Source organism: Pristiophorus japonicus, unplaced genomic scaffold, assembly GCF_044704955.1.
Source record: "Pristiophorus japonicus isolate sPriJap1 unplaced genomic scaffold, sPriJap1.hap1 HAP1_SCAFFOLD_114, whole genome shotgun sequence".
NCBI classification, from domain to species: domain Eukaryota; kingdom Metazoa; phylum Chordata; class Chondrichthyes; family Pristiophoridae; genus Pristiophorus; species Pristiophorus japonicus.
In genome coordinates this window covers 1,420,455-1,438,119 of record NW_027250799.1, presented here as the reverse complement: position 1 = coordinate 1,438,119, position 17,665 = coordinate 1,420,455, and the positions used below count along the sequence as shown (strand labels likewise).

General features: G+C 51.2%; 1 protein-coding gene across 1 annotated transcript in view; it reads right to left on the bottom strand.

Annotated features, from left to right (window-relative positions):
* Nucleotides 1-17,665, bottom strand: part of LOC139241863 (probable G-protein coupled receptor 139) — a 95,809-nt gene that overhangs the window by 11,176 nt on the left and 66,968 nt on the right. Inside the window, exon 3 of the mRNA XM_070870104.1 lies at nt 87-217. Coding sequence (XP_070726205.1) covers nt 87-217 — 131 coding nt within the window. The remainder of the gene's footprint in view (nt 1-86; nt 218-17,665) is intronic.

Genomic DNA, 17,665 nt, shown 5'->3' with positions numbered 1-17,665 from the left:
TTCAAAAAGGCAATTCGTGAGATGGGAGCTAAAGCAGTTAATCCCAAATTTATTCACAATTTTAGTAACGGAATTTAATCACTTACCGGGGATTCCAATGGCTGCTATAATCGGATAGTAAATCATTACTGCCTGTAGAATTGGTGGTAACACGGAAAATGGATAGGCAATGTACGGAACTCTCATTCTGTCTGAGAAATGATGATGACTATTGGCACTGGAAACAGAGATCCATCGAATTGTGAGAATAGAGCTAAAGAGAAAACATCATTTATAATTGTGGGACATTTCTCGTGGGACCATGAAAGATCAGGTGCATTGATATTACTTCCAGTCATTTGGCAGCGGGTCAACTCCCTTCACAGTAATGTTGTGCTACACTGATTATATCCAAAATAATAATACAATGTTTGACGTGAAACTGACCAAATCCCTGGCCTAATATATTGCTCACATTTCTAACTAACAATATACAGAAAGCCGGGCTCTGCCAGCATGGCCGCATCTTAAACACAAACAGCTTCAGTTTTCCTCCTGTTATGTGACGCGGTTCATTCCTGTCGATGCACGAAGTGATTTCCCCGAATTCCCAATCAAATTTCAAATTTTACCCCACTCCCGGTGTTTGACAATCATCCCTTTCAATCTCGAAGTTGATGCTTGCAATTGAATGGGCAATGTATATCTTTAGAACGGATGAATTCGGGATTTGCACCAACACCTAGAATAAAAGTAATCTAAAAACTAGGGTAGAAAAATGTAAGCATAGAAAAGGGCTCGAAATAAGCTTCGTTTCACTCCAATTAACATTTTCAAACGTTAGAGATGATGTTGAAACCGTTTCCAGAGGGCTAACTGTGACAAGGGAGCTGTACAGTATTAGAATAGCTTCTCACACGTGAGAAGGAGAATCTCTCTGCGTATCTACCTCCCCATGGATTTTGTGGGCTGCAGTGGGGATTCACGACGCTGCTCTATTCATTATCTTCTAGTATTATCCATTGCCGTAGTTTCACTTTGATATGTTCTGTGATATTATAGAGGCTGAGGAATGCAGGGACAGGACTCGGCCATTTCGTCGCTCGGACATGCTCCACCGTTCAATTACTCCCCAACTCAATATTTCCCGCATTTACAGAAACACTTGAATTTACATAGCGTCTTTCACAACCAACGGATGTCGCAAATGGCTTTACAGCCAATTACATAATTTTTGACTTTTCGTCACTGTAGTTTTGTAGCAAATGCTGCGTGTAATTTGTACACAGCCGGGTCACATAAACAGCAATGTTGCAATAACAAGATCATCTCCGTTCTTCAAGAATTTGATTGCGGGATAAATATAGGTTTGTGCAGCTGGATAACTCCCCTGCTCTTTTTAGAAATGGTGCCATAGGACCGCTACGCCCTCCTCGGAGAACATGACACTCATCTGAAAGATGGCACCGCCGACAGTGCAACATTCCCTCTATATTTCACTGGATTTTCAGCCCAGATATGTGTGAGGAAATGTCTGGAGTGGGAGTTTCTTGCTCCAGTCTGCACTATTTACTGCAGCACTACTTATCACAGGCACATTTGTGAAATAACATTCCATTATATGTTAAATCTGGATTGGATATGTATTTTTTGAATCTCCTTTGCATTAGCCAGAGATGTACTTAATGACTACGAACTGATTGTCCACCTTTCTTATAAACTTATAAATGCGTTTAGATTCAACGTACCACATGCATTTTTGAAATAGACCTTTTTTTTTTTTTATATGTTCATCCTTTTCATGTTAATCGAACACGTATACAATAGTCCTAAAGTCTAAAATGTGTCAAGCTATGAAAAACTGAGAAAAAGAAGCATTCTGATTTCATGCAATTAATACAATGTGAGAATCAACTAACTGGTCTTGAGACGACATAAGGCACTGTCTTTACAATTGGTTCTTGGAAGTACGAAGCCTGAGACAGGATAATATTTGTAGAATAGGAGATCACATGTTCGAAAGTTGCTGGTTAAGGCCTTGAGAAAAAGCAAGACCCAGATAAAATGGAAGAACAACCGTCTTCCCCTCTTGTAGGCCGATAATTGTTCAGCCGTAAATATACGGCATCTTGAGCACTCGTCAATCACCCCTTGTCCATCAAAGTTATGGATATGGTGAGGGACGGCTCTTTTTTCCTTCGACTGAAATAAACTCGACGCCCTATTGGCCATCCCACCATTTGGAAAGATCCCAATTTTGGTACCTGTGTAAATATTGACTCATCGTACCGCCTGGAAAAATAGTATAAAAGGGCCACTTATGAGAGTTAGGCTGTAGAGTACTAGGAGCAAGGAATGTCCCTGGAGAGGGACCAGGCAGTAGTGGCCCACGCGAGGAGGATCCGAATCCAAACAGACAAGATAAGGGCCAATGAACATAGAATAGCCCAAGATGCTTGATTCCAAGGCAAAAGCCAGCGAACAGAGAACACCTCGAGTGGGATGAGTCGAACCCATGGGCCAATGAACAGAAGATACTCCAGGCGGGGTGAGGTGGAAGAGAACCTTGGTGCGTTGGACTGTTTCTTTCAGAGTCCTTTCAAAAGGAAACTAAGATTTACAGAAAGGCAGCACGGGTAATATCATTGTCTTTCTATACTGTAAACTACTGATAAATGCTCACCTTTGTGTAATACATAATAAAATAACATTGTGCCATATTGAAATCACGTCAAACAATTGGGAAAGCATGCAGAAACCCTAGCAAAATCTGGTGTGAACAAACGGTGGTGTTCATTTGGGTTTAAAAAACATTCGAAGGCTGACCCATTTTGCTGGTACATCGTTCTAGGAAGGACAACCATTGGGGAGTGCAGGGATATTTGTACACATGCCTGTTTTCATAATGACGCAGAATTTCTGACTGTAAAACTGACATACAGATTGCCTTAGAGAAACACTTGGGTAAGTTGAGTGGGACGGATTTACTCAAGGCGATTTTGTCCTGTAATTATAAAGCTAATTTGCAGCGGTTCATCCAAAAGAAGGTGCATGACAATGCAATCAGATTGGAAAAGAGCAGATCGTGGTTCGGATTAGCTGCATTCGTTTGCAAGAAATGAGTGACCAGCTAATCATTGATCTAGAAAACAGCTGGGCCTGGAAAAATTGCAATTCCTTGAAGTGGACAAGTAACTTAGCCAAACAATGCAGACTTTCAAGGCACACCTCATAAGGGCTCAGGACCTGTTATGTATTCTGCAGCACCTGCAAACTCAGGTGTATGTATCAGCTGTACTCGCAGTCGGATCACGAGTGATGAATGATAGATATACAGAATTAGAAAACGAGTTTGAAGTTTGGACCCAAAAGTTGGAAGAAGCGATAAGAACTTTATTGGGAAATAATGATCAAACCAGCGAGGGAGGCTGATCATACCCAATGTGAACATACGGCCTACGAGCTGTGGGACAAATTGGGACCCCGGAATGTGGTGATTTCATCAGTTACAATGTTTCAGGGTATAATCCGATATAAACTAGGGTGGAACTGGTTGGAAGGACAAGTTATCCCTCATTATTACACGGACAGAAGCAAAGACAGAAAGAGAAAGAAAAAATCAATGGAAAAAGTGATCCATCCGTGGCTAACTAAGCAAGTTAAGCATAGCATTACATTGAAATATGCTTATAATCGTGCGAAGAATGGTCGTAAGCCTGCGGATTGCGAGAATTTCAGAAACCAGCAAAGAATGACACACAAATTGATAAAATGTGGAAAAATATAATATGAGAGAAAACTAGCAAGAAATATAAAGACAGATTGTAATAGCTTCTGCGAGAATGTAAAAAGGAACAGAGTAGCACAAGTGATCTTTGGTCCTTAGAGGCTGAGACAGGAGAAAACATTCTGAGGTATAAGGAAATGGCAGAAACGGTAAACAACTATTTTGTACTAGTCTTCACATTTGAATACACAAAAAGCAGACCAAAAATTTTGGGGAAACAAGGGTCTAATGAGGGCGAGGAACTTAATACAATGAATAGAAGTAGAAAAAGTTCAAGGCAATGAATAGGACGAAAGCCGACAACCCCAATACATCTGACGGGCTACATGTTGGTTTATAAAAGGGCTGGATGCAGAGATAATGGATGCATTGGGTTTGATCTTCCAAAATTCAGTAGATTACTGATGCTGTTCTGGGATGGAATTGAGCAAATATAACACTGCTACTCAAGAAAGGTAGGGGAGAGAAAATAGAGACCTACTGGCCAGTTAGACTGATATCAATGTTGGGGGAAAATGCTGGAATCCATTGTTGAACAAGTTGAATCAGGACACGTAGAAAATCATATCACGCAGAGCAAATCTGGTTTTATGAAAGGGAAATCGTTTTGACAAATTTATTATAATGCTTTTAGGATGTAACGAGCAACATTTCTAAAGGGGAGCCGAAGGATCCAGAAGGCATTCCAAAAAATGCCAAATAGACAGTTATTGCACAAGATAAGGGCTCAGGTATTGCGGTAATATATCAGCATGGATAAAGGTTTTCTTAATGGAAAGGAACAAAGAATACGATTAATTTAATCTTTTTCAGGTTAGTAGCTGGTAACGAGTGTGGACCCTCAATGATCAGGGCTGCGGACTCAGCTATTTACAAACTATATTAAATCAGATGAACTCGGCTCTGTGTTTCATTGGACAACCTAAACCCGTGCTTGGTTCCGGCCAATAATTGATCAATATATCTTCATTTCTGCATGTATGCGTTCACCTCCATTGGGATAAGCATACATTCAGCGTCAATCTGCACTTCAAAGTGAAACATACTCTGCCCTGAATATGAGTGCGTCCTGTTTCTCTGGCGCCGAAAAGATGTGAGAAGGTGGCTTTTGAATTAGTCCCTTGGCTGCCGAATTCAAACCGTACAGGAAATCAATCCGGGGTGGGCAAGCTGCATTGTCTGATTAAAAGGCGTTCACACCCTATATTTCAGGCATGTTATAGTCTTCTGGCCTCAACATTCGGTTCAACGTACCGGATCATAATCACCACTCCCATTGTCTGGTAATGGTTCTGCTGTTATCACTAACACCTTCTCTGGACCATTCTTTGTTACTTTATTGCCCGCTTACCACCCACGTTGCCTTTTCGCATTGTGCCATTTATTATTTAATGACTCCTAAGCTGCACTTTATCTCAGACATTCCCTTTTGTCCCTCCTCGCTGCCTATTTTTTTCCAGGTGCTATTTTTGTAGAAAAAATCTGTAAACTTTAAATTTTTCCTGAAATATCGGAATGATCATCTGACTGAACGTGAACCAGGGATCTTCGTCCACAGAATCTGCCCGATCTGCTGAGTTTTATACTATTCTCTGTATTTGTTCATTCTGTTTCCGTATCCCTTTTAAGGTGATGCCCTGATCGCCGGGGTCATTCTCTGTCTCTCTAAAATTGTGTGCTATCAGTCCCGGTTCATTCTCTGTCTGTTTAAAAGGGATGTGCTGTCTGTCACTGATTTCAATTTCAAATTTCAAAAACTGCCTTTGGAGGGTGCAGGAATTTTAGTTTGTTTGTGTTTGTGGAAGCGAGTGAGTGCGTGCAAACATGCTGCGCGATCTTACTGTGCATTTCATGTCATGTGAGAAAAAATGTTTTACATGCAACTTGAAGCCATACTGATTCGAGGACTGCCTGACAGGAGAAGAAACTGCTGTTGGATTTTGCTATTCCATATCTGAAAGAAGGCAAATTACATAAGGGAGAAACATAGCGATTTTAGCGAAGCTTGCGTATGGGCTGTGTGACATGATGACCTCCTTCCCCCTTATTTTCAAATACAAATGCAAAGTGACGGGGAGCGAGAGATGGAGAGAGAGACAGAGAGGGAGCGAGAGACGGAGAGAGAGAGGGGAAGTGACAGACGGAGAGAGAGAGGGAGTGCGAGACAGAGAGAGAGAGAGAGAGAGGGGGAGCGAGAGACGCAGAGAGAGAGGGAGAGTGAGAGACAGAGCGAGAGAGGGGCAGCAAGAGGCGGAGAGAGGGAGCGAGAGAGGGGGAGCGAGAGAGGTGTAGTGAGAGACGGAGAGAGAGGGGTGTGTGAGAGACGGAGAGAACGAGGGGGAGCGTGAGATGGAGAGAGAAAGCAGGGGAGCGAGAGATGGAAAGAGAGAGATGGAGAGGGGAAGTGAGAGACGGAGAGGGGGAGTGAGGGACGGAGAGGGGGAGTGAGAGACGGAGAGGGGGAGTGATAGATAGAGAGGTGGAGTGAGCGACGGAGAGGGGGAGTGAGCGATGGAGAGGGGGAGTGAGAGACGGAGAGGGGAAGTGAGAGATGGAGAGGTGGAGTGAGAGACGGAGAAGAGAATGAGAGACGGAGAGGGGGAGTGAGAGACGGATAGGGTGAGTGAGAGACCGAGAGAGCAAGAGTGAGCGGGGGAGCGAGAAACGAAGAGAGAAGGGGGGAGCGAGAGACGGAGAGAGAGGGGGGGAGCGAGAGACGGAGAGAGAGCGAGAGATAGAGAGAGAGAGTGAGAGCGAGAGACGGAGAGAGGAAGCCGGAAAGAGAGAGCGGGGGAACGAGAGACGGAGAGAGAGATTAGGTGAGGGTTGGAGCGAGAGACGGAGGGAGAGAGGGGGAGCTAGAGAAGGAGAGGGAGAGAGAGGGAGCGAGAGACGGCGAGTGAGAGGGGGAGCGAGAGACGGAGAGACAGAGGGTGAGCGAGAGAAGGAGAGAGAGAGGGGTAGCGAGAGGCGGTGAGAGGGGGAGTGAGAGACAGAGGGAGAGAGAGAGGGAGCGAGAGACTGGGAGAGAGAGAGAGAGGGAGCGAGAGACGGAGAGAGCGAGAGAGGGGGAGCGAGAGAAGGAGAGAGAGAGAGAGGGGAGCGAGAGATGGAGAGAGAGAGTGGGGTAGCGAGAGACGGAGAGAGAGAGAGAGAGGGGGAGCGAGAGACGGAGAGAGAGGGAGCGAGAGATGGAGAGAGCGAGAGAGGGGGATTGAGCGCCGGAGAGAGAGGGGGGGAGCGAGAGACGGAGAGAGAGCGAGAGATAGAGAGAGAGAGTGAGAGCGAGAGACGGAGAGAGGAAGCCGGAAAGAGAGAGCGGGGGAACGAGAGACGGAGAGAGAGATCAGGTGAGGGGGGGAGCGAGAGACGGAGGGAGAGAGGGGGAGCTAGAGACGGAGAGGGAGAGAGAGGGAGCGAGAGACGGCGAGTGAGAGGGGGAGCGAGAGACGGAGAGACAGAGGGTGAGCGAGAGAAGGAGAGAGAGAGGGGTACCGAGAGGCGGTGAGAGGGGGAGTGAGAGACAGAGGGAGAGAGAGAGGGAGCGAGAGACTGGGAGAGAGAGAGAGAGGGAGCGAGAGACGGAGAGAGCGAGAGAGGGGGAGCGAGAGAAGGAGATAGAGAGAGAGGGGGAGCGAGAGATGGAGAGAGAGAGTGGGGTAGCGAGAGACGGAGAGAGAGAGAGAGAGGGGGAGCGAGAGATGGAGAGAGAGGGAGCGAGAGATGGAGAGAGCGAGAGAGGGGGATTGAGTGCCGGAGAGAGAGAGGGGGAGTGAGAGACGGAGAGAGAGAGGGGGAGCGAGAGACGGAGAGAGAGGGGGTAGAGAGAGGGGGAGGGAAAGGAGGAGAGAGAGAGAGAGAGAGACAGAGAGAGCGAGAGACGGAGAGAGAGAGAGAGGGAGCAAGAGACTTTGAGAGAGGGAGCGAGAGACGGAGAGTGAGGGGGAGCGAGAGACAGAGAGAGAGAGAGAGGGGCAGCGAGAGACGGAGAGTGAGAGATGGAGTGAGAGAGGGGGTGAGAGAGAAGGGGAGCGAGGGATGGAGATAGAGCGGGTGCGAGAGACGCAGAGTGCGAGAGAGGGGAAGCGAGACACGGAGAGAGAGGGGGAGCGAGAGACAGAGATAGAGAGAGAGCGAGAGACACAGAAAGAGAGGGGGAGCAAGAGACGGAGAGTGAGAGAGTGGTAGCGAGAGACAGAGAGAGAGAGAGAGGGGGTGCGAGAGAGAGAGAGAGAGACGTGGAGAGAGAGGGGGAGCGAGAGACGGAGAGTGAGAGAGGGGAGCAAGACACAGAGAGAGGGGGGAGCGAGAGATGGAGAGAGTTGGGGGAGCGAGAGACGGGGAGAGAGTGGCGGAGAGAGAGAGAGGTGGGAGAGAGAGAGAGAGAGAGACGGTGAGAGTGAAGGGGGAGCAAGAGACGGAGAGAGAGAGAGGGTGAGCAAGAGACCGTGAGATGGGAAGCGAGAGACAGAGATTGAGAGATGGAGAGAGAGAGGGCTTGCGAGAGACGGAGAGAGAGAGGGGCAGCGAGAGACAGAGAGAGAGAGACGTGGAGAGAGAGGGTGGGAGCGAGAGACGGGGGGACCGAGAGAGGTGGTGAGAGAGAGAGAGGGGCAATGAGAGACAGGGAGCGAGAGATGGAGGGAGAGAAGGGGAGCGAGAGATGGAGAGACGGAGAGAGAGAGAGGGAGCGAGAGATGGAGAGAGCGAGGGGGATTGAAAGACGGAGAGGGGAAGTGAGAGACGGGGAGAGAGAGAGGGGGAGTGATAGATGCCGAGAGAGAGGGAGAGAGAATGGAGAGAGAGATAGCGTGAGCGAGAGACGGAGAGTGAGGGGGAAGCGAGAAACGGAGAGAGAGAGGCGGAGTGAGAGATGGAGAGGGTAAGTGAGAGATGGGAAAAGAGAGGGGGGAGCGAGAGTGGGGGAGCGAGAGGGGGAGTGAGAGAGGGAGAGAGAGAGGGAGAGAGAGAGGGAGAGAGAGAGGGAGAGAGAGAGTGAGAGAGAGGAGGCGAGAAAGGGGGAGAGAGAGAGGGAGAGAGAGAGGAAGAGAGAGAGCGCGAGCGAGAGACGGAGATTGAGGGGGAAGCGAGAGTCGGAGAGAGAGAGCGAGAGACGCAGATGGAGAGGGGGAGCGAGAGACAGAGAGAGAGAGAGGGAGAGCGAGTGATGGAGAGAGAGAGCCAGAAAGGGAGAGCAGGGGAACGTGAGACGTAGAGAGAGAGTGGGTGAGAGAGGAGGGAGCGAGAGACGGAGAGAGAGAAGGGGAGCGAGTTAGGGAGCGAGAGATGGAGAGAAAGATGGGTAGAGTGAGAGAGGCAGCAAGAGACGGAGAGAGTGAGGGTGGGCGAGAGACGCAGAGAGAAGGGATTGCGAGAGACGGAGAGAGAGGGGGAGCGAGAGACGGAGACAGAGAGCGGGGTATTTTGAGACAGAGATAGAGAGAGGGGTAGCGAGAGATGGAGAGAGAGGTGGTGCGAGAGACGGAGAGAGAGAGAGGGGGTGCGAGAGACGGAGAGAGAGGGGGGGAGCGAGAGACGGTGAGAGAGGCGGAGAGCTAGAGAGGGGGGAGCGGGAGATGGAGAGAGGGAGAGAGGAGGAGCCAGAGATGGAGAGAGAGACCGGGAACGAGAGATGGAGAGAGAGAGGGGGAACGAGAGACGGAGAGAGAGAGAGGGAGCGCGAGACGGAGAGAGGGAGTGGGAGCGAGAGACGGAGAGAGAGAGAGGAGTTGCGAGAGATGGAGAGAGAGAGAGGGAGCGCGAGACGGAGAGAAAAAGTGGGAGCGAGAGACGGAGACAGAGAGAGGAGTTGCGAGAGACGGAGATGGAGAGAGGGAGTGGGAGCGAGAGATGGAGAGAGAGAGATGAGTTGCGAGAGACGGAGAGAGAGAGGAGTTGTGAGAGACAAAGAGAGAGGGGGAGCAAGAGATAGAGAGAAATGTAGGGAGCGAAAGACGGAGAGAGAGTGTGACGGAGAGAGAGAGAGGGGTTGCGAGAGATGGAGAGAGAGAGGGGGAGCGAGAGACGGAGAGATAGAGCGAGAGAAGCAGAGGGAGAGGGGGAGTGAGAGACGGAGAAAGAGAGAGGGGGAGCGAGAGACGAAGAGAGAGAAGGGGAGCGAGAGACAGAGATGGGGGGAGCGAGAGACGGATAGAGAGAGAGAGAGAGAGGGGTAGCGAGAGACGGAGACAGAGAGGGGGAGAGAGAGACAGAGAGAGGGGGAGCGAGAGACGGAGAGTGAGAAAGAGGCAGCAAGAGATGGAGAAAGAGGGGGGTGCGAGTGATGGAGAGAGCGAACGAGAGCGAGAGACGGAGAGAGTGAGAGGGGGAGCGAGAGATGGAGAGTGAGAGGGGGAGCGAGAGACGGAGAGAGAGAGCGAGAGACGCAGATGGAGAGGGGGAGCGCGAGACGTAGAGAGAGAGCCGGAAAGAGAGAGCGGGGAACGAGAGACGGAGAGAGAGAGTGGGTGAGAGAGGGGAGAGCGAGAGACGGAGAGAGAGGAGGGGAGCGAGGGACGGAGAGAGAGAGAGGGAGCGAGAGATGGAGAGAGAGAGGTGTAGGGAGAGAGGGGGAGCTAGAGACGGAGAGAGAGAGGGAGCGACAGACGGAGAGTGAGAGGCGGAGCGAGAGATGGAGAGAGAGAGGGTGAGTGAGAAGGGGGCAAGAGTCAGAGAGAGAGAGAGGCGTAGCGAGAGACGGTGAAGAGGGGGAGCGAGAGACGGAGAGAGAGAGGGGGAGCGAGAGACGGAGAGAGAGGGAGCGAGAGACTGGGAGAGAGAGAGAGAATGAGCGAGAGACACAGAGGGAGTGAGAGATGGAGAGTGAGAGGCGGAGCGAGAGATGGACAGTGAGAGGGTGAGTGAGAGGGGGAGCAAGAAACAGAGAGAGAGAGAGGGGCAGCGAGAGACGGTGAGAGGGGGAGCGAGAGACGGAGAGAGAGAGGGGGAGCGAGAAACTGGGAGAGAGAGAGAGAAGGAGCGAGAGACACAGAGGGAGTGAGAGATGGAGAGTGAGAGATGGAGAGTGAGAGATGGAGAGTGAGAGATGGCGAGTGAGAGATGGAGAGTGAGATAGCGGGGGAGAGAGAGTGGGGAAGCGAGTGACGGAGCGAGAGAGGGGGGCAAGAGACGGGATGAGGGAGCGAGAGATGGGGTTAGAGCGAGTGAGGGGGGGCGAAGGAGGGAGAGGGGAAGCGAGAGACGGAGACAGAGAGAGAGAGGGGGAGCGAGTGACAGTGAGAGAGAGTTGTAGTGAGAGATGGAGAGAGAGGGGGTGCGAGAGACGGAGAGAACGAGGGGGAGCGAGAGATGGATAGAGAGAGAGATAGTGTGCGGGAGAGAGAGAGAGAGAGAGGGAGCGAGAGAGGGGAAGCGAGAGAGCGGAAGCGACAGACGGAGAGAGAGAGGGGGAGTGAGAGAGCGGGTGCAAGAGACGGAGTGAGGTGGGTGCGAGAGATGGAGAGAGAGAGTAAGCGACAGAGAGAGAGAGGGGGAGCGAGAGAAAGAGAGAGAGAGATTAGATGAGAGAGGGGGGAACGAGAGAAGGAGAGAGAGAGAGAGAGGGAGCGAGAGATGGAGGGAGAGAGGGGGAGCTAGAGACGGAGAGAGAGAGAGAGAGAGAGGGAGCGAAGACGGAGAGTGAGAGGGGAAGCGAGAGACGGAGAGAGAGAGGGGGAGCGAGAGATGGAGAGAGAGGGGTAGCGAGAGACAGAGGTAGAGAGAGGGAGCGAGAGACTGGGAGAGAGAGAGAGTGAGCGAGAGATGGAGAGATGGAGTGAGCGAGAGAGGGGGAGCGAGAGAGGGGGAGCGCGAGACGGACAGAGAGACGGGGAGCGAGAGACGGAGAGAGAGAGAGGGAGGGAAAGGAGGAGAGAGAGAGAGAGCGAGAGAAGGAGAGAGAGAGAGAGGGTGCGAGAGACGGTGAGAGAGGGGGAGCGATATACGGGGAGAGAGAGGGAGAGCGAGATACGGAGAGAGAGAGGGGGAGCGAGATACAGAGAGAGAGAGAGGGAGAGAGAGTGGGAACGAGAGACGGAGAGAGAGAGAGAGAGAGGGAGGGCGAGAGACGGAGAGAGAGAGAGAAAGAGAGGGGGCGCGAGAGACGGAGAGAGGGAGAGAGTGAGTGGGGGATCGAGAGACAGAGAGAGAGGGGGGAGTTAGAGACCGAGAGAGTGATGAAGAGAATGAGCGAGAGAGAGAGGGGGAGTGAGAGATGGAGAGAGAGAGGGGGAGTGAGAGTCGGAGAGAGAGAGGGGGAGTGAGGGACGGAGAGAGACGGTGAGCGAGGGACACAGAGAGAGAGGATGAGCGAGAGACGGAGAGAGAGAGAGGCGGAGCGAGAGACGGAGAGAGAGGGGGAGCGAGAGACGCAGAGAGAGAGGTGGAGCGAGCGACAGAGAGAGTGGGGGGTAGATAGAGTGGGAGGTACAGACGGAGAGAGGGAGAGAGAGAGGGGTAGTGAGAGAAGGTGAGAGAGACAGAGAGCGAGAGAGGGGGAGCGAGAGACGGAGATTGAGAGGGGAAGCGACAGATGGAGAGAGAGAGGGGGAGCAAGAGACGGGGAGTGCGAGAGGGGGAGCGAGAGACGGAGAGAGAGAAGGGGAGCGAGAGAGAGACGGGGAGCGAGAGACGGAGATAGGGAGAGGAAGAGCGAGAGACGGAGAGAGAGAGGGGGAGTGAGAGACGGAGAGAGAGAGGGGGAGCGAGAGACAGTGAGAGAGAGGTGAAGTGAGAGACGGAGAGAGAGGGAGGTGCGAGAGATGGAGAGAACGAGGGGGAGAGAGCGATGGGGAGCGAGAGATGGAGAGAGAGAGAGAGGGAGCGAGAGACGAAGAGAGAGAGGGAGAGCGAGAGACGGAGCGAGAGAGGTGGGGCGAGAGACGGAGAGAGAGAGGGGGAGTGAGAGACAGGGAGGGGAAGTGAGAGACGGAGAGAGAGAGGGGGAGCGAGAAACGGAGAGAGAGAGGGGGAGCGAGAGACGCAGAGAGAGAGGGGGGAGCGAGATTTGGAGAGAGAGAGAGAGGGGCACTGAGAGACGGGGAGCGAGAGATGGAGAGAGAGACGGGGAGCGAGAGACGGAGAGAGAGAGAGGGAGCACGAGACGGAGAGAGGGAGTGGGAGCGAGAGACGGAGAGAGAGAGAGGGGGAGCGAGAGACGGAGCGAGAGAGCGAGAGACGCAGAGGCAGAGGGGGAGTGAGAGACGGAGAAAGAGAGAGGGGGAGCGTGAGACGAAGAGAGAGAAGGGGAGCGAGAGACAGAGATGGGGGGGAGCGAGAGACGGAGAGAGAGAGAGAGAGAGAGGGGTAGCGAGAGACGGAGAGAGAGAGGGGGAGAGAGAGACAGAGAGAGGGGCAGCGAGAGAAGGAGAGAGAAAGAGAGAGAGCGAGAGATGGAAAAAGAGGCGGGTGTGAGTGATGGAGAGAGCGAGCGGGAGCGAGAGACGGAGAGAGTGAGGTGTACGGAGAGAGGGGGAGCTAGAGCCGGAGAGAGAGAGGGAGCGACAGACGGAGAGTGAGAGGCGGAGCGAGAGATGGAGAGAGAGAGGGTGAGTGAGAAGGGGGCAAGAGTCAGAGAGAGAGAGAGGTGTAGCGAGAGACGGTGAGAGGGGGTGCGAGAGACGGAGAGTGAGAGGGGGAGCGAGAGACGGAGAGAGAGGGAGCGAGAGACTGGGAGAGAGAGCGAGAAGGAGCGAGAGATACAGAGGGAGTGAGAGACGGAGAGTGAGAGGCGTAGCGAGAGATGGAGAGTGAAAGGGTGAGTGAGAGGGGGAGCAAGTAACAGAGAGAGAGAGAGGGGTAGCGAGAGACGGTGAGAGGGGGAGCGAGAGACGGAGAGAGAGAGGGGGAGCGAGAGACGGAGAGAGAGGGAGCGAGAAACTGGGAGAGAGAGAGAGAAGGAGCGAGAGACACAGAGGGAGTGAGAGATGGAGAGTGAGAGATGGAGAGTGAGAGATGGAGAGTGAGAGATGGCGAGTGAGAGATGGAGAGTGAGATAGCGGGGGAGAGAGAGTAGGGAAGCTAGTGACGGAGCGAGAGAGGGGGGCGAGAGACGCAGAGAGAGAGGTGGAGCGAGAGAAGGAGAGAGAGAGAGGCGGAGCGAGAGACGGAGAGAGAGAGAGGGGAAGCGAGAGACGGAGAGAGAAGGGGAGCGAGAGACAGAGAGAGTGGGGGGTAGATACAGTGGGAGGTAGAGACGGAGAGAGGGAGCGAGAGAGGGGTAGCGAGAGATGCTGAGAGAGACAGAGAGCGAGAGAGGGGGAGCGAGAGACGGAGATTGAGAGGGGAAGCGACAGGCGGAGAGAGTAAGGGGGAGCAAGAGACGGGGAGAGCGAGAGGGGGAGCGAGAGACGGAGAGAGAGAAGCGGAGCGAGAGAGAGAGGGGGAGCGAGAGACGGAGAGAGGGAGAGGAAGAGCGAGAGACGGAGAGAGAGAGGGGGAGTGAGAGACTGAGAGAGAGAGGGGAGCGAGAGACGGAGAGAGAGGGGGGGAGCGAGAGACGGAGAGAGAGGGGGTGCGAGAGACGGATAGAGAATGACGGGGAGCGAGAGACGGAGAGAGAGAGAGAGAGGTAGAGGGAGAGAGGGTGAGCGAGAGACTGAGAGAGGGGGAGCGAGAGATGGGGAGAGAGAGAGGGGCAGCGAGAAATCAGGAGAGAGACAGAGGGAGAGAGAGAGAGCGGGAGCGAGAGAAGGAGAGAGGGAGAGACGGAGAGAGAGAGGGGGAGCGAGAGACGGAGAGAGAGAGAGGGGGGGAGTGAGAGACGGAGAGAGAGGGGGGAGCGAGAGACGGAGAGATAGAGGGGGCGAGAGATGGAGAGAGAGGGGTAGCGAGAGACGGAGAGGGGGTGCGAGAGACGGAGAGAGAGGGGAGCAAGAGAGAGAGAGAGGGGGAGCAAGAGACAGAGAGAGAGAGGGTGGGGCGAGAGACGGAGAGAGAGGGGTAGCGAGAGACGGAGAGGGGGTGCGAGTGACGGAAAGAACAGAAGAACATAAGAATTAGGAACAAGAGTAGGCCATCACGCCCCTCAAGCCTGCTCCGCCATTCAACAAGATCATGGCTGATCTGGCCGTGGACTCAGCTCCACTCTACCCGCCCGCTCCCCATAACCCTTAATTCCCTTATTGGTTAAAAATCTATCTATCTGCGACTTGAATACATTCAATGAGCTAGCCTCAACTGCTTCCCTGGGCAGAGAATTCCACAGATTCACAACCCTCTGGGAGAAGAAATTCCTTCTCAACTCGGTTTTAAATTGGCTCCCCCGTATTTTGTGGCTGTAACCCTAGTTCTCGTCTCCCCGACCAGTGGAAACAACCTCTCTGCCTCGATCTTGTCTGTCCCTTACATTAATTTAAATGTTTCTATAAGATCACCCCTCATTCTTCTGAACTCCAACGAGTAAAGACCCAGTCTACTCAATCTATCATCATAAGGTAACCCCCTCATCTCCGGAATCAGCCTATTGAATCGTCTCTGTACTCCTTCCAAAGCCCTTATATCTTTCCTTAAGTAAGGTGACCAAAACTGCACGCAGTACTCCAGGTGCGGCCTCACCAATATCCTGTACAGTTGCAGCAGGGCCTCCCTGCTTTTGTACTCCATCCCTCTCGCAATGAAGGCCAACATCCCATTCACCATCCTGATCACCTGCTTCACCTGCAAACTAACTTTTTGTGATTCATGCACAGGACCCCCAGGTCCCTCTGCACCGCAGCATGTTGTAATTTCTCCCCATTCAAATAATATTCCCTTTTACTGTTTTTTTTCCCAAGGTGGATGAACTCACATTTTCCGACATTGTATTCCACTTGCCAAACCTTAGCCCATTCGCTTATCCTATCTAAATCTCTTTGCAGCCTCTTTCTGTCCCCTACAGAACCCGCTTTCCCACTAATCTTTGTGTCATCTGCAAATTTTGTTACACTACTCTCTGTCCGCTCCCCAGGTCATCTATGTATATTGTAAATAGTTGTGGTCCCAGCACTGATCCCTGTGGCACACCACTAACCACCGATTTCCAACCCGAAAAGGACCCATTTATCCCGACTCTCTGCTAACTGTTCGCCAGCCAATTCTCTATCCATGCTAATACATTTCCTCTGACTCCGTGTACCTTTAGCTTCTGCAGTAACCTTTTGTGTGGCACCTTATCGAATGCCTTTTGGAAATCTAAATACACCACATCCGTCGGTATACCTCCATCCACCATGCTCGTTATATCCGCAAAGAATTCCAGTAAATTAGTTAAACATGATTTCCCCTTCATTAATCCATGTTGAATCTGCTTGATTGCACTATTCCTATCTAGATGTGCCGCGATTTCTTCCTTAATGATAGTTTCAAGCATTTTCCCCACTTCAGATGGTAAACTAACCGGCCTATAGGTACCTGCCTTTTGTCTGCCCCCTTTTTTAAACAGAGGCGTTACATTAGCTGCTTTCCAATCCGCTGGTACCTCCCCAGAGTCCAGAGAATTTTGGTAGATTAAAACGAATGCATCTGCTATAACTTCCGCATTCTCTTTTAATACCCTGGGATGCATTTCATCAGGTCCAGGGGACTTGTCTACCTTGAGTCCCATTAGCTTGTCCAGCACTATCCCACTAGTGACAGTGATTGTCTCAAGGTCCTCCCTTCCCACATTCCCGTGACCAGGAATTTTTGCCATGGTTTTTGTGTCTTCCATAGTGAAGACCGAAGCAAAATAATTGTTTAATGTCTCAGCCATTTCCACATTTCCCATTATTAAATCCCCCTTTTCATCTTCTAAGGGACCAACATTTACTTTTGTCACTCTCTTCCGTTTTATATATCGGTAAATCTTTTATTATCTCTTTTTATGTTTTGCGCAAGTTTACTTTCGTAATCTATCTTTCCTTTCTCTATTGCTTTCTTCGTCATTCTTTGCTGTCGTTTAAAACTTTCCCAATATTCTAGTTTCCCACGAACCTTTGCCACCTTATACGCATTGGTTTTTAATTTGATACTCTCCTTTATTTCCTTGATTATCCACGGCTGGTTATTCCTTCTCTTACCGCCCTTCTTTTTCACTGGAATATATTTTTGTTGAGCACTATGAAAGAGCTCCTTAAAAGTCCCCCCACTGTTCCTCAATTGTGCTACCGTTTAGTCTGTGCTCCCAGTCTACTTTAGCCAACTCTACCCTCATTCCACTATATTCCCCTTTGTTTAAGCATAGTGCGCTTGTTTGAGACACTACTTCTTCACCCTCAATCTGTATTACAAATTCAATCATACTGTGGTCACTCATTCTGAGAGGATCTTTTACGAGGAGATCGTTTATTATTCCTGTCTCATTACACAGGACCAGATCTAAGACAGCTTGCTCCCTTGTAGGTTCTGTAACACACTGTTCTGAGAAACAATCCCATATGCATTCTATGTATTCTTCCTCCAGGCTACCCCTTGCGATTTGATTTGACCAATCGATATGTAGGTTAATCCCACTGCCCCACTCTCTCCCCATAGCCCTGTATCAATCCCAAACTAACCCCACTGCCCTGCTCTCTCCTCACAGCCCTGTATCAATCTCCAAACTAATCCCACTGCCCCGCTCTCTCCCCATAGCCCTGTATCAATCTCCAAACTAATCCCACTGCCCCGCTCTCTCCCCATAGCCCTGTATCAATCCCAGAATCTATACAGAATGAGAGACAGATAGAGAGAGACACACACACTCTCTCTGTCTCTCTCTCTCTCTCTCTCTGTCTCACTCTAACTCTCTGTCTATCTCTCTCTCACTCTCTGTCCGTCTCCCTCTCTCTGTCTCTGCCTCTCTCTGTCTCACTCTATCTCTCTGTCTACCTGTCTCGCTCTCTGTCTCGCTCTATCTCTCTGTCACATTCTATCTCTCTGTCTCTCTCTATCTCTCTCTGTCTC